This window comes from Panthera uncia, chromosome F2 (assembly GCF_023721935.1).
Source record: "Panthera uncia isolate 11264 chromosome F2, Puncia_PCG_1.0, whole genome shotgun sequence".
In the NCBI taxonomy this organism is placed as follows: domain Eukaryota; kingdom Metazoa; phylum Chordata; class Mammalia; order Carnivora; family Felidae; genus Panthera; species Panthera uncia.
The window spans coordinates 11,365,858-11,389,836 of record NC_064812.1 but is presented as its reverse complement, the minus strand read 5'-3'; the positions used below and the strand labels follow the sequence as shown (position 1 = coordinate 11,389,836).

General features: G+C 38.5%; 1 protein-coding gene across 14 annotated transcripts in view; it reads right to left on the bottom strand.

Moving 5' to 3' along the window:
- Positions 1–23,979, bottom strand: part of CYRIB (CYFIP related Rac1 interactor B) — a 104,066-nt gene that overhangs the window by 29,092 nt on the left and 50,995 nt on the right. For 2 of the 14 annotated variants that reach the window (XM_049633480.1, XM_049633477.1), the window contains exons 3-4: positions 23,863–23,881; positions 2,005–2,087 (exon numbers count right to left, since the gene is read on the bottom strand). The exons of 2 other annotated variants lie outside the window; for them this stretch is intronic. In XM_049633480.1, coding sequence (XP_049489437.1) covers positions 2,005–2,077 — 73 coding nt within the window. In that variant the 5' untranslated portion in view covers positions 2,078–2,087; positions 23,863–23,881. Of the gene's footprint in view, positions 1–1,312; positions 23,882–23,979 lie in introns of all 14 variants that reach the window. 10 more of the 14 variants (XM_049633478.1, XM_049633476.1, XM_049633473.1 and 7 more) reach the window with 8 other exon arrangements.

The window sequence follows — 23,979 nt, the reverse complement described above, 5'->3', positions numbered from 1 at the left end:
CTAAGAGAACTCTAATGTTGGAATCAAAAGAAAACATATTTAAAAATCTAGATAAGAAGTAACAACAGGCAAACTCTGGCCTCAAATACAGAATACCAGTAAGCGTCAAACGAAAAGTTCTACACTGGCTGATAAAGGCAACAAATATCACCTTTTACTTTACATCTGCCTTTAACAAGTTAACACTTTACCCATAGTTCTTCGTTATTGCTTATTTTCCCCCTGGTGGCGTTAGCAATTTTAACATTCTCCTGCTACTAAATTAGCTATTAAATTTTAAGGATAATGGTCCAAACCCCCAAAGAGTAGAAAACCAAGACCAAATAATATTTACAATACTACTCATCTTTAAAATATTTAAAATTCATGCTTCTCACTTGACCAAAACATGATGCTAGGTTTATAAAAAGATCAAGTGCCAAGTCTTGAACAAGATCTTGACCATATCAAAGCCAAGATTCTGCAAATGTAAGGAATTCGAGACAGAATAAAAAGGAGACAGAATAGCAGAAAAATACACAAGACCAGTTTGAAACAGATGCAGATAAACTAAAATACAGCTCTAATGTAAGTCGCCTCGTCTGAAAGAAGAATCTTCAAGTCAGCAATCTGCTTAACATCCCCAAGCTGATTAAAATTCATGCTGAACATGCACTTAAATCGGCATTGTTAAATTGTTGAGAAGGGTCAAGAAAACTAACCTTCATTTAATAACATCTTCCCCTAAAAACCCAACAATTTAATATGGTCCTGATATTGACATTATTCTTTGCTAGCCTGTACGCAGGACCCAAACTGTAACAGAACATCTACAGGAATGTAATAAAAGTAAAAGAACATATCAGAGACCACAAATTATTCCATGAAATGGAGGTAAGCTGCAAACTGATGTGTTCCTACCAACTGTCCTGGTTTAAAGAAAAAATATTTAAATGATTCACAAAGTAGAATGAACTGTGTAGCAGCACAGAAACTAAAGTGAAGTTGATGGAGAATGCAATGACTCTCTGGGGATAGATTTTAAGGGATTTGCTTTTAAAACCAGAAAAGGTCTTAAATTTTAAGTATTTAAAAATCTGTTCAAATGTTTTAATTTCAGATGAAAATGCCCGGGATCACACGACTTATAACCTTCTATCTCTTCACCCTTTCCTAACAATTTTCTAATAACGTAAGTTACAACAGCAACATTCACACTGAAACAACCAACTTGATATCATTGTTCTCAATTAGACAACCAGATAAGCTAAAGCGATACAGACAGCCAAAAAGCAAAAGCTTTCCAACATGCACAGGGGTCAATGACACTTACCTGCCACTCTTAGACCATATTACAATAGGTCATGCAACATAAAACAAACAGAAGGCAAATTACTTAAAGGTCTGTGAACCCATTATTTTTCTTTTTATTTAGAGTTAGAACAAAAATGAATTCCTGAAATAAATACATATAATGAGTTTAACTTTTCAAATTATCTGTAAAGATTAAATAATTAAGGTTCACACTTACCTTTTAATATTATGCCCAAATTACTGAGCTTTGAATGGCCTTCATGAACAGATTTGTATTTAAAATACTTCAATAGATACATAGAATGATTAAAACCTAGTCAATTTTTCTCAGCTGCAACAAATTTTTCCCCAAATATGGCTTCTATTAACAAATCTCAAAGTAGCATTTGTCCTTTCCACCACAATTTTTTCATACAAATGTTTTCATCGGAGTATCTCAAATGTTTTCAGTAGAGATCTCCAATTATAAACTAATGTCCAACCAGGAGATAGGACTCTCTCACAAAACTTCAAGTGAAAACATTTTACTACAATGCAATCTATAAAATATGATTTCCAGTTCTAGAAGGCACCAGAAATTTTACTCAAACAATTCATAGCTCAGTCATGCAAAGCAGTTAAAAAGATGGCAAAGTGGAAACATTCGTTTAGTGCAGGACAGACGCAGTCTACGGCAGGCAAAGAGAAATAGATAGAAAATCATCTTCTCACTTTCAAAATCAAGGAAAAAATTTGGCCCCTGCTCAAGGTCTGTGCATGTCAAAACTTTAAGAAGATTCCCCATGTTAAGGTACCTGTCAAGACAAGAATGAGAAAAGAGAAAATATCCCTTTATAAAAAAGAACATCTGAAATTTATTAAAAAAAAAAAAAAAAAAAAAAAAAGTAACAGGGAAAATGTTCATTAGGCCATGAATTCGTCCTTCAGGGTTGCCCAGACTGTGCTCTGGCAAACAGCAAACCAGGTTCTCAAGGTGTTGGTATGTAGGACCTAGAGGTGAAATGTGGTTTTCCTGCACACAATGGCACGACTGTTGCTCTACTTCTTCTCAAAAGTCTCCCAAGACAAGTTTCATTAATGGCCTTATAATGAAAAATTCTTTAAGTATTCCAATAGTGCTAGTATTCTGAAAAAGAAATTTCTTATCAAGAATCATTCACACATAATCTCGTTTAATATTGCACTGAAACAACAATTTATTTCAAAGCCAAATATTAAGTGTTTTGGCCACAGCTCACCTTTGCATTTCATCTTAACACAGAATATTCAACTTACTTCCTGCATGCCATTAAATAATGCATATATTTCTAACCAAATTTGGATTATTTATAAATTTGTGGAAGTTGTTTAAAGTATTGATTCTGGATATGCAGCACGATTCTGGTTTTTTATAAAACTATCAGAGGATTCTGAGCAAACGTTGCTGGGCGTAGTCACCAAGGCATACTATTAGAATGTTCATCATAAGGCTGCTTGCTTCATGGACTAATGAAAGGACAGCACTGGCTACAGACTCAACATGATTTTAGCAAATGAAAAACTAAAGAATTATACATATGATGGTGATGTTTGCCTACGACTGAGAAAAAAATCATGCAAACTTTGTTTGATCCCCATATCTTATTAACAAATATTCGGGCCAGCCTTCACTGCGGTGTGAATATAGTTCATCTTTCACCTTTACCATTATGCACCAGCTGTGAAGGGCTAAAGAGACTTACTTTCAAAGTCCAAGAAAAAATGTGCTGCATTGTGGTCTATGTCCCTGGTTAGCACCTTAATGAGATTACCCATGCCAGCAAACCTAAAAATAAAAATGGCAACATCATTTAGTTCCAGTAAAAAAAATTTTAAGCAGAGGCCTGGGATTCGGCAAAGGCTGGCTTGCTCATAATTACCAACAGGTGCAGGTTTATATACTTCTGGCATTGAAAATTTGGAACAACAAAAGCACATTTGGCTCTGAGTTTGTAACTCTTGTCCCTCTTTTCCACATATCAAAAAAGTGACATAAAGCAAGACTGGAAAAAAGATTAGATTTTTTTACATATTACTTGCAATATTTACATTTGATTAATATCTATGCTAGTGTTACTCCTTTAAAATGTTTGAGGCATACACTCTCAATTTAAATTAACATCAAAAATAGATCTCTCAAATAAGTAAAGACTGAGACCATTATTTTTAAATAATAAGGATAGTTTCCTTCTTGCAAAATTAAACCCTAATGAGAATACTAGGAAGATGGCGTTCAAACCACATTTAACCATTAAAGACTAAAGGAAGTTATCAGTTGATGACCCATTTAAAAATTTTTACCACACATAAACCAGTATTTCTTACATCTTCTATACTCCTAAGGTTAATCAGACTTTTCACTGTTTCACTCACAGGCTGATAATTCAACAGTATCAACTATATACAACCATATGAAGTACGTCACTTGGAAGTTAACACAGCAAACAAGCAAAATGGAGCCAGCAAACATCATCACAACTTAGTAAGTTTGCAGAGGATGAACAGTAAAAATAAGGCATTGGCATAAATCTTGTACCAAAATTTGCCATGACTCAGGGAGGATGAAGGTGGAAGGAGGTGTCAGGAACATCCAGGAAACCAAGTTGAAACCTTGAAGTTGCAGTAACTCTAGGGAAGGCAGACTATGAGATCACAGGCACCCCACATCCTCCCCTCTCCAAGTTTCAATATGTTTTCTCCAAATATTAACTGTTGGCAAGTATGAATGAAATGAAAACATAAAAGGAACAATTAATCAATGAATCAACATTGATTGTAATTAATCAACATTTAATCAATGAAAGAAGACATCTTATTATTCACCCCCATTATAAAAAAATTTGAAAAGAGTTAGGACTTTCAGCCACCTGTGTGGTCCATTCCCCTCTTCCTCCACCTACTACTCCCTGGGCAATGGCAGGGGTACCTAACTTTAAGCTTCCCAAAGAGGAAGTAACAGCATATGCATAACAGTTACTTGCTTTAAAGGTCAAAGTGTGGCACAGGGACACACACACTTCTTAGAAAATGTTAAAATGTATTCACAAGTGTTAAATTCACAAATGTTAAAATTTATTCAATAAATATGACAAATACTGAAAAGTCCTCTCTCTTTTAAAACAATATTCCTCCAATGGGAGAGGTCAGAATCTATCTTATTTTTGATATTAAAATCCTTATTACACAGAACTTCATTGGAAAGATTTTGTACAATGTCTTACACAGATGGATAAACTGAGGTTAAAGCTAAGAGGAAACAGTTCATCTTAAATACCTTATACACTGTAAAAAAGTTTAATTCTAAGCTTTTATACACGGGAAGTACAAGCATTTTTCCAAAATCATCACATCTAAATAAGATCTCACACTGGTTACCAAATTTACTCAAGAGTTACTTTTTTCCTTTGAAACCATTTGGAAATAGTATATCTCACAGCTTAAATTTATGGAATATTTGTTTCCAAACATATATAAATTCCCTACCAAGAACTAAGAGCAGATATACAAAGAATTACCTAATGGTATCAAAACTTCAACTACAGATGGGAAATAAGCATAAGAAAGAAGTGTAATGTCTCTAAGAGGAAAAAGGCATCACGCCGGCTGGTGGTTAAGAGTGTACTCTATGGAATGAAACCGGAATTCCAACTCCAGCTGACAAGCTGCCTGACCTTGAGGATGCTAATTAATCTTTCTGGGACTCATTTTCTTCAACAGTAAAATATACAAATCAGAGTAACTATTTTAAAGGGTTATGAGAACTCAATGAGATTAACCACTGACTTGTTAGCACAGTGTCTGGCACACAAAATGCCCAATAAATGCTGGCTGTTGTTGTCACTGTAACCTGAAAATCACAAACTAACTCTCAAAATATAAGAGCTCTACTTCTTTAATACAAACCAGAGTCAAGTTATTAATGAATTTCAATGTAATAAATCAGAGTAAATAACAAAGCCCAAGTTTAGTCCATTTTTGCCAAGAAATATCCTATGAGATCATCATCAGGTACAGGGAGGAAGGGAGATTAGGTTTCCTTACCTTCTTACTTGTATGCATAGTCGATCCTCAAGGAAAATAATCAAAATTGGCCAAGTTTGTCTGCTCCGTTTTCCCACATCTCCCTCTGTAAACTTCTTCCACTATTTGGTCCTTCTTTCAAGGCACCCTAGCCTAATGTGACCCTAAACTGCTCAAAGTGCATCATACTTGGTCCTGACCCATTCATTCTCCACAAGTACTCAAAAATCTAGAATTTCTTACCTTTTCATCCCAAACACAGACACTTCGTTTGAAAATGGCCCAGCGTATCTGGTACGGGTTTCTCAACCCCAGCACTATTAACATTTGGGGATGAATAATTCTTTTGCGGAGAAGGGTCTGTCTCATACTACAGGACGTTTAGCAACATCCTGGGCCTATTTGTACTAGAGGCCACGAGTAACCCAACACACTAGTTGTGACAACCAAAAATGACTCAAGAGATTGCCAAATGTCCCCAAGAAGAATCATCCCTGGTTGAGAACCACTGATGTGGTACAACTGTGGTCCAAGGCAGAAAGTCTCCTTACCATACAACACTCAGGGTAGATCTGGTACCCAAAGCACATTGTATGTGTCTCTTTGAACAAAAACTCATGGAATTTGGGGAGCCAGCCTGGCTCAACTGGAGGAGCATGCGACTCTTGATCCTGGGGTGATGAGTTCAAGCCCTGTGTTGGGTGTACAGAGTACTTAAATAAATAATTTTTAAAAGAAAAATTTTTTAACGTTTATTTAAACGTTAAATAAGGGAGACAGAGCATGAGTAGATGAGGGGCGGAGAGGGAGACAGAGAATCCGAACCAGGCTCCAGTCTCTGCTGAGCTGTCAGCACAGAGCCTGATGCAGGGCTCAAACTCACGAACTGTGAGATCATGACCTGAGCTGAAGTCAGACACTCAACCAGCTGAGCCACCCAAACATCCCAAAATAAAGAACTTCTTTTAAAACTCACAGAATTTTTCAAAGATCTGAAAACAGTTCACCATAACACTATCAGTTGTCATATCTTTTTAATAATGATAAACAAATTAAAACCATATCCCTGTCTGGCATAGTTTAACTCTTTAGGCAAAAACACAACAAAAAGTCCCCATCATCCTCTGACTGCAGCAAATATGAGAAGGTAGCTAACTGTCAACCTGTCAGCTCTGGTAGGCACCAGATGGCGTGGGTCCAAACTCCAGCTCTGCCACTGCCTTCCAAGCTTTGCAACTGTAGTCAAGTTTCCTAATTTCTCCGTGCCTCATCTGCAAACTGTGCATAGTATGAACGTCCACTGCAGAAGGTTCCTAAAATCATTAAATGGGTTAACAGAAGCAAAAACATTCAGTGACTATGCTTGGCAATCTCTCTGCTGCAGAACCCATGGAACGTGTGTGGCAGCCCTATTTCCTGCCACACAGGAAGCCAGTCTGTCACAAAAGGATAAAGCCAGCATGCACTAGAGGAAAGTGTCCCAAGGTCCTCAAGTCATTGATTTCTATCTCTACTTGTCCCTGAATTCTAGCTGCCATTTCCCTCAGTTTAGCTGCTGGATTTTCCTCTGGTTTTACGATATCCTAAGTTCTTTCAATCAATTTCCTTTTTTACCTGTTTAGTTGAGGTGGGTTTCCATCATTTACATCTAAAAAAGTTCTAATAACATTTCTAAGTTTCAGATTAACAAATGAATGTGACAAAGAGATACTAAAAGATATAAAAGATTTTTCAGATTATATAAAACTTGGGCCAAAACATTTGATATACTTCAGAAGCACAATTTCAAAGTAAATAATGAATATTATAATTTAAAATAATAAACTGTAAATCTTACAACATCTGAATTTAGAAGGAAAAATCTAAAGATTCTCTCTCAAATTACTTGTATCGTAATCCCTGGATTAAACTAAATATTGTAAGCATTTAATAAAAAGCTAAAAAGAAATTTAACACACAGACACCAGATCCAGCCAGATCCAGGTTACTTCAAGTGTTCACAGTATTTCTGGTAAAATTCTGCGACTAGGAGCCTTTATGTTACAGGTCTGCTTCAAAGTTCGTGAATTATCTGGAAAGGAACTTGCTCTTCTGGGCCTAAAGTCTGTGTAATGTATTTTTGAGCTCATGAAAGGCACTTAATAAATACATTAGATCATTTTCCCGTAAAACATTTGAAAAGAAGTTTCTTTAATTAGAGAAGCCAACAGAAACACAACTGTATGTTAATACACTATCGCCTCCCTTTCTACAAAATTCCTAAGAGATGTTGTTGCTTCATTTACCCTTTTGAGCTCAGGGGGGCTTTAAAATGCTCTCTTCTGCCTAGAATGCTAGTTGCAAAGATTTTCCCATGGCTGGCTTTTTTTTTTTTTTTTTTTCCCATTCTTCAGGCCCCTCAAATTCCTCTCTTCGGACTAGTTTTTGTCTGCCATCTTTTTGCATAGAAGTTTACCACTACATCTCATTACCTTCTATCACATCACCTAACTTCTTCCTTCTGCATACTGAACACAATCTGAATTACTCTATTCGCTTAGTGTCAGTCTCCTTCACGTCCACTTTATAAACTTCGTATACCTGGGTGAGGGATGAGAAAAAAGAAAAGCTCACAAATGTACTGCTTAGCATGCCTATAAATGAGGATTTCTTCAATTTGGCATTGTTAACATTTAAACCACAGAATTCTTTGCCGTGGGGCTGTCCTGGGCACTGTAGGATGTGTAGCAGCATTGAAGGCCTCTACGCACTAGATAACTGGTATCACCCCAGCACCCGGTTGTAATAACCAACAATACCTCCAGATGTTGCCAAATACCTCCTGGGGGCAGAATTGCCCCAGTGAAGAACCTCTACTTTAAACGTATGGCCACTAACATGAAGCACAGCCTCAGTTCTGCCCCATAATCCTACTATGCATCTCCAATCAACCTACTCTCCCACTTGACCAGGTGACCGTTCCACAAGGCTTTATTTTTCATCTCAAACCTCTAACAATCTATCCTCTGTCCTCACATGCAAGACATGACCTCACTACATTGTTTACAGAAAAAAGAAAGAAAATCATCTACTGTTCTTTCTACCACCCTTTCTTCATCAATAACCAGTCTACCCTCCGCACCTGTTCCTGAGACACAACCTGGTTCTACAAGGCTTCATGTCTCCTCTACATCATCTTGCCTGTCCTCCTTTTTTTATTCATTTATTTTTAAGTTTGCTTATTTATTTTTTGAGTGAGAGCAAGCAGGGGAGGGGCTGGGAGACAGGGAGAGAGAGATTCATTCCCACACAGGCTCCGCACCGTCAGTGTAGAGCCCGACGGGGCTTGAAGTCATGAACTATGAGATCATGACCTGAGCTGAAATCAAGAGTTGGATGCTTTACTGACTGAGCCACCCAGGTGCACCCTTGCCTGTCGTTACAGCAAGAACTTGCCATGTAAGCTACCTATAGTTATTGCCTTCTACTTTTTATCTCCCACTCTTTCAGCTCATTCCAATCTGGCTTTTATTCCCACCAATACAAAGAAGCTGGTCCCTGTCAAGGTCACAGAAACCTGCATCCGGCTAAATCCAAAGGGCAATTCTCACACTTCAACTTACTAGATCTCTTAATAGCCTTTGACCCAGTCTGTCACACGTCTTCCTGAAATACTTTCTTCGTCTAACATTTAGAACAACCCATTTTTCCTGAGTTTCTTTCGTACTTTATGGCTTTTCTTTTTCCATCCCTCTCCCTTTGACATCGGTAGTTACTTCTATCTTAAACAAAACAAAAACTTACCTTGACTGTGCTTCCCTCACCAGTTCCCACCCTACCCCTTGCTTCTTTTTGCAACAGAATTCCTCAAGAGAGTGGCTTGCACTCATCATCTTGTATCTCTCTCCATCTCTGTTAAGCCCCCTCTCTCCAACCTGGCTTCTGCCCAACCATACACCAACAAAACTGTTCTGGCAAGGCCATCAAATGAACCGCATGTTACTCATCCCAATAGTCAATTCTCAAGACCTCACCTTACTTCCTCTGTCAGCACCGCCTGACATAACTGACTCTCCCTCCTCCTCCTCCTCAGTACACTTTTCTCATCAGTTTAAAAGACACCCCATCTTACCTCGTTCGCTGCTATTCTAGCCTTCTTCTTGCCACCATCACCTCTTGTCAGGATTACTTCAAAAGCCTGCTTCTACTTTTGCGTCCTATTACGATCTGTTTTTGTTACAAGAGGCAAAGCAATCTCTTAAAAATATAAATCAACCACATACCTTCTCTGCTCAAAAACATGCAATGGCTTACTGACACACTCAGAATAAAATCCAAACTTCTTACGAGGCCCTACAAAACCCTACATGATCTGTCCGACGTCCTCTGGCCTCACCTCCCATTGTTCTTCACAACAGCCTGTTGCCGTTTCTCTAACGCAAGATTTCTCTCCTTTGGAGGCTCTGTACCTTTTTCCCTAGCTGGAACGTTCTGTCCACGGACCTTCAAGCGACAAACTACCATACTTCACTGAGGTCGCTGCTTAATTAGACCACCTCAGAGAGGCCTTCCTTGACTAGCCCATCTGTAATATGGCTTCCTCTTCCCAAACCCGTGTTTATCACCAACCATACGTCTATCACGTATTTCTACCTTTATCTACTTGCTGCCTGCACTGCAAGGTGCACTTTTAAGAAGGCAGGGGATCTGCTGTATACACCACTCTACCCCCAGCACCTGGAACAACGCTCGGGGATGTTGTAGGTAGTATAGACATTTGATGAATGAATGAATGACTGCAAAAACACAGAAAACTAAAAATCTGTGAAGTTTCAGAAGTGTTCCAAGAAGGGGAGAGGAAAAAGCAAAATAAATACAACTGAAAACTGACAAGAAAAGAAAAGGCCTGGGAATTTAGAAAGAGCACATGTTTTCCTAGTCAGATCAATGAAGTCTGTCTCTCACTCTCTCAGTAAAAGCCAGTAGGCTTCTGTGCAACTAATAAGAATTTTTGAAACGTTAAATATCAGAGAAATAAAGTGGTAGGAGTATACAGGAGTATCCAGAAAGTCTACAGTATGCCCAAATAACAAAGCATAAACATAATATCCTTCCAGAACCATAAATATGGCTCCAAAGTAAAAATGGAGACCAGCCTATATCATAGTTCTCATCTTTGGAAAATTGAGGAGCATTCGTAACATTAAAGGAAAAGGAAAAAAAAAAAAAAAAAGCTTGGAAAATGTGGGTTTAAGTATTTAGTTTCCTTTTTAAACCATTAAGTCTTCCCCCAAAAGTCCTACTTGGGAATTCTTCAAATCTGAGAAAGAATTAAAAACAAGAGTGTCAATCCTGCTCTGTCAAAATTTTACAAGGAGGACAAACTCCAATATCAGCCCAACATCCATTTTCATCGTCAACACAGATAAGTGAATAAAGAACACAAAGAAATATGATGAAGTAGAGAAAAAGGAGATACTGAAAAACATACTTTGTTCTCTCTAAAAAAAACTGCACAACAGATTTTATAAGAATGCTTTAAAAGAATTCCATATCTTCCAATTTACAGTGACTAAAAGTGTGTGAATGGGGAAAAACTTATCAAACAGTAACTATAAACTGCCAACCACTTCTAGTGTTGAAGACGAAGAACTTCTTGTATTTACCCAAGCTCTGAATCCTAGGCAAAAAGGTCTTCGAGAAAATACAGTACTATAAAATGGTGCTGAATTATATTCTGTTGTGCATAAAAACATTATTTAATATTACATATGCTATTTCTCTGTATCATCAAGACATTTAGATCTGTAGAAACAACGGGAAGCCTTTAAAATTGACAAGATAGTGGGTTAATGTGGAATTCAGCCACACTTCGGCTTTGTCTGCCAAGAAATTTCTGGTTCTCATAAAACATGTACTACGAATTTAAAGAAATATTAACAGAATGGAAAATCAGTAATGAAAAATATGGTCAAATTTTCACTGACAATGGCACACATATGATGAATGGAGGCCAAGAGTAGCTAAGGAATCCCAAACTTGAGCTTTGTTCACACTCTTCAGCTGTGTGTTCAGAAACTAATTATAACACCATATAACAAAATATATTTTGCATAAGCAAAAATATAGTAAATCATTTTCATAATTCTCCAAAAACAAACCACCAGATATACAGGAGACTGGGGAGTTGTTTTGTCATACACTCAATCAAGCACCTAAGTTTATGTTAAAAAAAAATCTAACATTAGAAAAAAATTAATATTGCACTCTGAATAACACTGCCAACAGAAACAAAATTACTAATAAGCAATGGTTCTTTCAGATAAAGTAATTCACCTGCTGGAACCCGTTTAAACAATAACTAAATTGTCAGGCTCTTACAGAGTAATTACAAAATAGGAGAGTAATTACTAACTACTAATTACAAAAATATAGGACATATGCTGGAATGATCCTTCTAATCAATCCACTAAATAGAAAACGTTACAATTAGGTGAATGCAAAGTTGAAAGGCAGGTAGAAATTCACAGTTTTGCTATCCTGCAAGTCAGTTACCAAACTCCAATGCCAGATTTCTGGATCTAAGGTTTAATGACAAACATTTCTCAAGTGATTGCATAAAGCAGCAAGTACAAGCTAAAATAGCAGACTTCAAAAAATTTCAAATGGTATCAACAATCTCACTTTGCACATCTGCTTCTAAAAATATGCAGGCACCATCCCCTTCAAATACTGCACCAAGTCTTGCTTGCACAACTCCTTCTATGAAACGACATCACCATTTGAAAGCAAATGTTGATTTAATATTGCAAACGAACAGTAGTGACTCCAGGAGTAATCTAGCAGTTGACAACAGTAGAAGAACAAAATATTTTCAGTATGTCAAACTTTAAAACTCTGTTAAAATTAGTTAACATCGTAATAATTAACATTTTGATAAATTTTTGATTAATATATGCCAGATGTGTGTTTTATGATGATTTTTGGCTTTGGCTTTCGCTGAACCTTATTGGCCAAACACGTATTTAGTGCATCTACAATAAAAGCATACAAAGTAAATCTTCAACACAGCACAGAGTAAATATCCAATAAACACCTACTGAATTAATTTAAGAACTGTAAACAGGTGAGATCCAGTGGCATTTCTTTATTTGAAGGATCAGTTAGGTACACAATAATTTAAAGGAGAGTTATAATCACAATTCCTTCTTAGCTTCTAACACGGCTGCAACTCACATTAGGAACACAGCGGTTGATTGTACTGGTGGGAAACCAATGGTTAGCTGAGTGCCATCAAAATGGAGAGAAAAAACAACTCAAACGAACCTAACGATAAAGCATCTATAATAATTATCCTGACATTATACTATCTGCTCTACTGACTGCACTACAAATGCACATCACACCGGAACCGTCTCGGACCTTTGTCTCCCGATTTCTTTCTTTCCCCCCTTCTCTCCAACAAGACAAGCTGCTAAACAGGTTCGTTCATTGTTCTAGCACAATGATGATGTCTGAGCAACAGATATTTGTTCGATAAATGGCAAAGCCAAGACTTCCCTTTTTCTCTTGTCCCTGTTGTGTTCTGATCTTTACGTGGTAAACATGTTTAAGCAGAACCTAAGCTCCCAGGACTTCAGCCCTCTCCCACTCCTGGTTCTACCACACTTGATAAAATATGTAGACTGAGCAGTCCCTCTGGGACTCTGTATTCACAGGGTTTTTCCCTATCACTTGTATTCCTAAGACCATCTGAGCATGAGCAATCCAAGAACTCAAATTGTGAAAGCATGAAAACAGTGGCCCTGTACTTAAATCAGCAAAGACATATGAATACTGTGTAGTCAAAAAGGTTGACTGTGACAGTTAATTTACTCTCACCCCCAAGCCCATCCTTCTATAATCTGCTTTTAATGTTACGACTAAGAAGCTGAAGACTGTATTTCTTAGACTACTTTGTTACCTGGCTTCTCACTGGGCCCCATCAGCTATAAGGAAATTGGAAGGTGGGAAGAAAGAAGGTCCTTCTTTTGGGGCACCTGGCTAGCTCAATCAGAAGAGCATGCGACTCTTGATCTCAGGGTCCTGTGTTCAAGCCCCACGTTGGGTAGATTACTTAAATAAAACTAAAAAAAGAAGGTTTCTCTTTTGTTTCTCAAGTTCTGTCAGCATTTCCTGTCATCAAAAGCTCGGTATGGCTCTAGGCTCTAGCTTCCTGGGGAATGCCTTACAGTGCCTGGCCCCCTCCAAGAGGTCTGAGCTTCCAGCCTTATGGAGTTCCTCCTTCAAGCTCCAAAATTCTGCCTAACCTACCTTGTCCCTTCTTTTCCCCCAGCTCCAGGACCGACAGTTGCTTCCTGTGGGTACCATTAATATCTTAGTTACCTCATGTAACTTAATACATATTTGGTCTTTACCGCCCCCTCCCCCATGCCTAACCTAGAGCTCCTAAATCCCTTGGAACTTCGGGAGTGACAGAAGCATCTCTTATTTTAATGAGTCCCCCAGACAGCTTTAAGACTAGGGCTGGATGCCAGAAAGACAAGGTATACTCAGGTTTCAGCCTTATCTCCTGACCTCTGGTGAGGGGAGAGGGACTGGAGATTGGATTGATCACCAATGGCCAATGATTTATAATCAGTCATGCCTACATAATGGGACCTCCATTAAAACCCCTAAATCATGGAGTCTGAGGAAGTTCCAAGCTAGGAAACGCATCCACACGGGAAGGAAACATACTCCAACTGCACGGGGACAGAAGCCCCCATGTTCAGGGCACTTCCAGACCTCATCCTATGTACCTCTTCACCTGGCTGTTCATTTGTTCCCTTTATAAAGTCCTTTATAATAAACTGGTACTAGTATAAGTAAAATGTTTTTCTGCGTTCTGTGCGCCATTATAGCAAATTCTCAAACTGAGGAAGGAGTCATGGGAACCCCTACCACCTTTCACAGCTGGACGGTCAGAAGTAAAGGAGACTGAAGACTTGTGAATGGCATCTGGAGTGGAACGGAGTCTTGTAGGATGAAGCCCTTACCCTGAGAAGTCTGTACACCAACTCTACATCGAGTCAGAATCAAAATGAACTGTAGGACACCCAGTTGGTGTCTGGGGAGTTGGGAGAATTGGCTGGCATGGGGGGAAAAAGCCCCGCACATTTGGTATCAGAAGTGGTTTTGGAAGACAGTTCAGAATTAATGTCAGCAGTGTTGTGAGTAAAAACACGCACACCTCAGCATCCTCTTTTTGCTCAGGCTTCCAACATTTGTGTAAATAAGTCCTTATGTTAAATCCCTTTTAAAAATACCTAGCACGGTTTCTGCTATCCTGGTTGAAATCTGACTGGTACAGAGGAAGTTGTAGAGAGGAGCTTAGTCCTTACCTTTACCAACAATATCTAATCTATCATCATCAGGTACTAGTGTGTAGCTATTAATAAAGTGATCCTTTGACTCTCCTTCCTTTGTAAAATGTAAAGGAGGAGAAGCAGGATTCAGGTATTACTAGGTGCCCAGCCATAATACCACCAGAGAAGTACTAAAATCTCACCATAAATCCCTAGCACACGTCAAGAGCAATACATTAGTCTAGTAATTACATGGAGAGAAGTTACTTGCCTTAAAGAAACGTAACATAAATGTACAACTGAACTGAAATTGGGACAACTGATTTCTAGTCTTGACGCTTTCACAAAATACATGACTTCACACAGTACTTGTTAGACTGAAATCTCTCCCATTGCTCTGGCTAGGACTCTACATATGTTACACTGCATCTTTCCTAATGCTGACATCTAGTGGATACACTTAGATTTAGTATTATTTTAAAACGAAAACTCTCATTTACACTATTTTAAATAAAAGATTCACTAGTATGACTGGCTATACGCAATAAACACAATAAATCAGGAGACCAACACTGCTCCCTAAATGGAAGTGAACCATGATAAATTAACATTACACCAGATTGTCACGGCATCTTTGAGCTTGATTCAGAGATTACTAGTAATAGTACTCTTCCATGCTTCCAGCCATTAATAATTAAACCACCAATGCAAATTACTGCCTGAGGTGTAGATTGAAAAGAAATGCTTCCTGCTACAATGTCTTGCCTCAGGTACAGACAGGGTATGAGAGGACTGATACAAAGTTCCAAGTAGTTTAAGAAATTTACAGAATGGTGATGGGAATACGAAAAAACAAAAAACAAAAACACTGAAACTCAAAATTACTGACAAGGATTTATGATGAAGGTTTTTCTTGAAAAAATATGGTCCTCAGACAAAAAACAGTATCGTCAACTCACTTTCTTAAAGTGTACCACTATTTTGAAATCCACGAAAAATTATATACACATGTAAGGTAAAATATATATTTAAAATTCGAGAGAATGATAAACATGAAATTTTAAATACTTGTTATCTCTGGGGAGAAACAAGCCCATAGGACCAGGCAACTTCAAAGGTGTGGGTAACATTTCAGTTCTTCAATTACTGGTGGATTCAGGGGAGTCTGTTAGGCTTCCACATTTACAAATAAAGGTATTCTTTTGTATGTATCAATAATTTAAAAAATGTTTTAATGTAAAGTCACTAATGCTCAAAGAACATACATGACTCATTCAAAGGTGCTCCCAGGGGCGCCTGGGTGGCTCAGTCAGTTGAGCGTCCGACTTCGGCTCAGGTCATGATCTCACAGCTCGTGAGTTCGAGCCCTGCGTCGGGCTCTGTGCTGACAGCTCAGAGCCTGGAGCCTGCTTTGGATTCTATGTCTCCCTCTCTCTCTCTGCCCCTAACCCACTCGCATTCTATCTCTGTCTCTCTCAAAAATAAATAAACATTAAAAAAAATTAAAAACAAAACAACAACAAAAAAAACAAAGGTGCTCCCAAAAAACGAATGGATTGGAATTCAGGTGCCTGAAATCTTTCCAATACACATGGAACAATGCATGGATGAGCCATTTTTTTTTTTAATGTTTTATTTATTTTTGAGAGGCAAAGAGAGACAGGTCGCGTGTCGGGGAGGGGCAGAGAGAGAGAGAGGGAGACACAGAATCCCAAGCAGGCTCCAGACTCCGAGCTGTCAGCACAGAGCCCGACGCGGGGCTCAAACTCACAAACCGTGAGATCACGACCTGAGCTGAAGTCGGACGCTTAACCGACTGAGCCACCCAGGGGCCCCTGGATGAGCCATTAAATAAAAACCGTAGCACCTTGCACATTTCAACAGGTAGTCAGTGTTTACAGCGCCTGCTGGTGGCTGCTGCTGTTTTAAATCAAACAACCTTTCCTTAGCTCCTGTCTGCCAATTACTGGGACAGATACTGAAGATTTGGCACTGAGGAACTCACAGACAAGTGTACGAAACCAGACAAGATGGTCTGACATACTTTCATACAGAAGCAGGCAAACACCACAATGAACACACAGAAAAAGGAACACCTAACCAAAGACTTCCCAGAAGGACTGGTTCTTAAGTCCTTCTTGTTTTCTATTTCTTTAAATTAGAAAATAATTTAAACATAAAAAAATGTATCCACATACTGTAACACCCAGATTGCGCGCGCGCGCGCGTGTGTGTGTGTGTGTGTGTGTGTGTGTGGTCTGTATGCTACATTGATGACTGAACAGCTTGTTTTTCTTTTCAAATTGTTAAATTCTAGTTAGCTAACATACAGTGTAATATTGTTTTCAGAGGAATTTAGTGATCCATCACATACAGGTAACACCCAATGCTCATCACAACAAGTGCCTTCTTTAATGCCCATCACCCATGTAGCCCATCCCCACCCGCCTCCCTCTACCACTCAGATTAAAGCAATGACATTTTGCCAGATTTGCTTCAGAGACCTCCCTACATTTTTGGGCACTTAACCTCCCAACCTTCCCCAACCAACTTTCCTCTCCTCCATCTCCTAAAGGTAATCTTAAAAGTATGCTTCCTTTCCAAACGTATTTTAAATTTTTTACTGTAAGGTACATATTCATAAACAGCACTGTTCTGCTTTTCAATGTTCGTAAATGCTATACTGTACATATTCCTTTAAAATCCACCTCTCACACTCAATGGTGTTATCCACGTTCACTTACTGACATGTTATACACTATTCCACAGGTCAATGAAGCCTTTTTGAGGAACAGTGACTTCTCAGTTTTTCTCTAATAACAAAGAATGCTTTACACACATATCCTTTCACACGCTACATACACTTGTATATACTTGGGCCTGTGTACAAGAGTTTCCACTGGACGGCAGTCTGGAAATTAAAATGCAACCGTAACTTGACTAGATTGTGCCAAACTGCTCTCCAAAGTACTTCTATCAATTCACTGCTCCACTAGTAAAGATCTTCTTCTCTCCCATCCTCCAAAACCTCAAGCTTCAAATTTTAAATTGTGAAATATCTCACTGATGTTTTAATTTATATTTTCTTGATTACCAGTAAAAATGTGCCTATATCTCTGTTTACAGGCCATCTGTAAAATGTATATTCACATTCTTTGCAACTTGTAGCATTTATTTTTCCAGTATCTCTCCCACACCTACCTTTCTATACACCGGACTCTGTACTGCTGGGCTTAGCATCTGTAAATAACATCCTTGCCAGCTGTGAGGTTACGTCAGTAAGAGGCACTAGAGGGTGAGAAAGCAGGACCGAGAAAGAAGCTTCCCTGTCTCTGGCTGGGACAGACCAGCAGCTGCTCTAAGAACAGTCAGATGAGGTGGGGCCAGTATGCACTGCCCCGATCAGAGGCAGAAGCAAGTGCAGTCTGTGGGTTCCAGTGGAGCAGTGGTAGCGGCTAATCTCTGGCGGCAGTACCACCACCCATCTTTTCTTTGCCCCCGTCTCCTCTTCCCCTCTGCTCCTCTAGTCTAATACCTTTGTAACCAATCCTCTGTATTAAATTCCCTGTTTAGGGGCGCCTGGCTGGCACCTGGGTGGCTCAGTCAGTTACACAACAGACTCTCGATTTTGGCTGAGGTCATGATCTCACAGTTGTGAGATCGAGCCCCACTCAGCATAGAGCCTGCTTGGGATTCTTTCTCTCCTTTCCCACTTGCATGTTCTCTCTCTCTCTCTCAAAACAGATAAATAAACTTTAACATTAATTCATTCCCTGTTTGAAATTCCCAGGGTGGTATGTTTTCTGAACTCACACCCTTCCTTCCCCTCCAGGTGGGCTTTAGGAATTCTAGATAGGAACTCTGGATACTAATCTTTTGATGCCTAAACACACCGCAAATATCTTCTTCTAGTCTGCAATGTCGCAGTGTCCCAGTCTTAACTTTGTTTATGATACCATTTTGTCCCATGTAATCCACTTTTCCTTGAGGTCTATGTTGATCATTTAACTAGTGATTCCTGCAAAACTGCCTTAGCTATTCTTGGCCTTTTATTCACCCATGTAACTGTCAAGTTCTACAAAAATCTTAATGGGATTTTGACTTGATTTTGCATTAAATATACACACACCATTCCAAGGCAGAACTTCCATCTTTATAATACTATTTTTTTTCATTTAATCTATGAATATGAGATTATAAAACATAAGATTACATGAATGCATTTTTTTAATATTTATTTGAGAGAGAGAGAGAGAGAGAGAGAGAGAGAAAGTAAGTGTGAGCAGAGAGCTAGGGGGACAGAGGATCCAAAGTGGGCTCCACGTTGATAGCTGTGAGTCCGATGCAGGGCTCCAACTCACGAACCGTGAAATCATTACCTGAGCCAAAGTTGCACACTCAACTGACTTAGCCACCCAGGTTCCCCCAAATGAATACATTTTTCCATGCTAAACCATCCTTGCTTTCCTGGGACCAAATCTATACAGTCATTAAAAAATAAATGTATTTTGGGGTGCCTAGGTGGCTCCGTCGGTTAAGCATCTGACTTCAGCTCAGGTCATGTTCTCGCAGTTCATGAGTTTGAGCCCCATGTCAGGCTCTGTGCTGACGGCTCGGAGCCTGGAGCCTGCTTCAGATTCTGTGTCTCCCTCTCTCTCTCTGCCCCTCCCCCACTCGCACAGTCTCTCTCTCTCTCTCTCTCTCTCTCTCTCTCTCTCTCGCAATCTCTCTCTCAAAAATAAACATTAAATAAAGTTTTTTTAATTAAAAAAATGTATTTCTAGATTTGGTTTAATATTTCAGTTTGGATTATTTCATAAATAAGACTGACCTATAATTTTTTTCTCTTCTTGTCTGGTTTTGCTATCGAGCCTATTTTATATATCAGCTCTTTCTGTTCTACAGAAAAGTATAAAAGAACATAAATGTTTGTGTCTCCTTAAAATTTCTATGTTGAAATCCTAATGCCCAATGTGATTAAACCCGTTGAGAGGTGATTAGGTCATCAGTGTGAAAGCCTCATGAATGGAATTAATGTCCTCATAAAACAGACCCCCAAAAGCTCCCTTGCTTTCTTTCTACCATGTGAGGACACAGGAAGAAGACAGCTATGTATGAACCGGGAAGCACGCCTCACTAGGACCCAACCATGCTGGAAGTGTGACCTTGGGACTTCCAGCCTCCAGAACTGTGGGAAATAAATTTGTTATTTGTAAGCCATCTAGTTTACTGTATTTTGTTATAGCGGCCCAAACTAAATGCGACAGGTGCTAAAATGGAAACTCAAACTCAAGCACTTACACTTGGTATGAACGTATTCTACAACATCTGTGCCAAGCAGCCAAGCAGCCCCTGCTTCAGTATTTCACTCTACGTGACCACACCCAGAGTCACTCATTCGACTTTCAAATGACTCAAGTTTTAGATTTCAATTTTTAGGAACTTTTTTAGAAACTTCGGCCGATGATTAAATAATACACAATTAATCCAACATGAATCCTGCAAAGAATCACACAAAACTTGTCTTAAAGCTGATATTCGCCCATTTGTTAATCTCTCCTCATCAGTCCTGGTTCTCACTGGCCTCTGAGAACTAAACAGTCAGTCCATGTGCCACGTGACAACCCAGTAACTATCTGAAATATCTGAAAACATGTTAAACTGAGGTCAAAAGAAAGTTACCCATTAGACAATATACATACACTCACACAGGCAAAAAGTTACTAACAAGGTATTCTCCTGTCTAGCAATTGTAAGGATTGAGCTTCTGAAAGAGAATAAAGTTTAAATGGAGATATTTAGGAATACTCATCACAAAGGACCTTCTTAAACATTACAGACTGAAGGAACAAAGGGCAACAAAACCATTTTGCCCCACCCAGCACCTTGCTATCAGGACCAAATGACAGTAAAAACCAGCGACAGGCCTTTCTGTGTGCCACACACGATGCCAAGTAATACATACACAGTAGTATCTTACAAAATCCTCAACCACTTTTGAGGTTGCCTAGCACTTCGATCCTCATTTTACTTCTGAGCAACCTGAAGGTCAAAGGATTAAATAACTTTCTCAAGGTCAACAAATCAGTAAACAATGAAGCTGGAATTCTTACTCAGGCAAATCTGTCTTCTAGCAGTTCTCTTAACCATTTGGCCATATTGCTTAGTCACAAATGAAAATACACACAATTCATCCAAAAAGAGTGAAGGAAAATATTAAGTGTTCCAGAAAGAAATTAATTCAATACTAGTACTAACATTTCTAAGTCAGGAATAAAATTCTCACAGAAAAAGAAATTTAAGAAAAAACTATGATGACTAGAGAAAGATGACAGATGCTAAGAAATGTCCTTACATATTTCCCTACCATTTGTCAGGTCTTTCTGTTTGAGCCTGGCATGCTAAAGGAATTTAGTACAGTGAAATTACAGGAGGGCACAAATGTTTCCCTTGTTCCTGAACTTCAATTAAAATGATTTGCTTAAATATAACTCCTCCAGGCTCATCATAATCAAACAGAATACAAAAACAAAATACAAATTTTCTTTTTGGTAATCGTATCATCTTAAAGATAGGTACTTGAATAATCTTTCTACATTTATATCTCCTACAATACGTATCTCCTATAATACGAAAAAGAATCCAGCAGACCAAAATGCAGAATGTATACATCATAAAAATGTTTTTGAGGAGCACCTGGGTGGCTCAGTCGGTTAAGCGTCCGACTTCGGCTCAGGTCATGATCTCACGGCCCGTGAGTTCGAGCCCCGACTCGGGCTCTGTGCTGACAGCTCAGAGCCTGGAGCCTGCTTCGGATTCTGTGTCCCCCTCTCTCTCTGCCCCTCCCCTGCTCATGCTCTGTCTCTCTCTGTCTCAAAAATAAATAAAACATTAAAAAAAATTTTTAAAAATGTTTTTGAACTAAGTATGTTACCTAATAATTACAGATTTAAGGTTTCGCACAGTTTTTACTAAGGCAATATTTATTTAAATCAAAGCTCAAATCACTTAACAATTCTGAGTATTTTTACCATATTTCAAACATTGCTGGTAGGGAAAAAGAGGAAGGAAGTGAGCGGTATGAGAAAAGGTAGAAAATCAGCCCCGAATATAGGGCTTGTGACAGGACTTGAAATCATGTAGCTCAGTTCTCTAATTTTATAGAAAGAAACTGAAGACTATAGAAACTTGGTGACTTGGCAAAAGTGGCAAATCAGTTTTTAAAAAGTGGGGCTTAATCCAATGACCTGGACAGTGCAGGCTTTAGGAACGTATTTAAAATACGGCATCAGCAGATCACACTGACAGAACAAATCTACCAAAAAATACCCCACAGTCAGATGCCCCAACATGTCGCCTTCGAGACAAGTAATGGTGCCATTTCTGCTCTCAGCCAAGCTTCAAAAGATCTGCCATTCCCTTCATCTGTAGTCAGCTGCAAGGTGCTGAACAACCATTTGACAAATTCAGTGACACCATTCTGAGCTCTTCTAGCTTAGGCTGGCACCTGAACACTGTCCAGTTCATACTGCTGAGATAACTGTAAAACACTTGGTGACTTTTCACAAGTCTTGACCTTTTTTTGTGATTCCGCAACACAAGCATCAGACCTCACTATTTGCATCCTTCCTGTGGAATTTAATTATGGACGTTTCTCTCGTTAAACTTTCGACATCTCAAACTCGATTATTTTATTTTCTACGTGTTAATTTCATGTTCCTTGAATCAGAATGTGAATTCTCTGAAGGTGGGCACTCTCCAAGGCTTACCACTTATCTTCAACTATCTTTTCCACAGAACATGCTGTTTCTGTGATTATTTACCAGCAAACAGAAGTTTCTTCAAAACTATTTCAGGAACTTCTAGGCTACACCATTAGGATATTTTGCAAGACGGTGTAACTCTACTTCTTAAAGATTATTTAGAGGGGCGCCTGGGTGGCTCAGTCAGTTAAGCGTCCGACTTCGGCTCAGGTCACGATCTCACAGTTCGTGGGTTCGAGCCCCACGTTGGGCTCTGTGCTGACAGTTCAGAGCCTGGAGCCTGCTTCGGATTCTGTGTCTCCCTCTCTCTCTGTCCCTCCCCTGCTCACACTCTGTCTCTGTCTCTCAAAAATAAATGTAAAATAATAATAATAATAATAATAATAATAAATAAATAAAAGATTATTTAGATAGAACATAAAAAACTACACGTATTCAAATATGATGGACAAAGAAAGGTCTAACCGACTTTTCGTTAACAAGAGCTCTTAATCTGGGATCCAGAGAAAGAATTCAGTGACCTGTGAGTTTGGATGGGAACCTTTTCACTAGCCTCTATATGAAGTTCTGCAAGTCCTTCAATCAAGATTATAGGCAACAAAGTATAGTAGTGTTAGAAATACCTATGAACTTGTCATCAACAGAAATCACAGGTACTTTCATATTATACTATAATTATTGCAAACTCATCACTGTAACTACAGTATTTCACAGAATTATTGCTAAAGCTCACTCTCTAATGTGAGAAGCATATATATCACTCTATCAAAAATTTGCATTTTTAGTACTTGTTAGCTGTACTTCAATATAACTAATTTCTTTTTTCATCATATATATTTTGCTTCATAAAATCATGAATCATTTGTAGAATCATTGTTCTGGGAAGGGATTCACAAGCTTCACCAGATTACCAGAGGTCCATGGCACAAAAAATGGTTGAGAACTCCTGCACTGTAACATACAGAGTAGGTGAGGTAATTACAATTCCAAAAGATCATCACGATAACTGTCTTATCAGTTCTAGTAAAATGACAGGCAAGTTTTGAAATGTAAATATCTCTGTTTATGACTAGGAAGAGCACAGAGATTTTAAGCTGATCATTTTCACTTGATAACACGAAGTATGTCTACAGAAAATGACATTTTCAAATACCTATTAACTTGTAATAATCAAAACAATTACAGGATTAAAAATGTTTAAGTACTCAGAACCCTGCATCAGTAACTTTTTGTTGTTGTTGATGTGTTCTTTACTTCAAAGACTTTTTCAAAAGGACCAAAACCAATAATAGGGAGAATTCTCATTTAAGAAAGTGCGTAAAAACTTCTTCTTCCTTTCTAACATATACATAAACCACCAGAATTATGTTAGACCTTTCCTGATTAACAATACTGGTGATAGCTAAAATGGCTTAAAAGGGAATTCAAAGAAAAACACATACCTCTTCTACTGAAAGAAAGCTGTAAAAAAAAAAAAAAAAAAAAAAAAAAGGTTCTAATTACTTTTCCCTACTTCCTGTTCCAAGAAACTAAACAATATAGGGTATTTCCTAAAGATA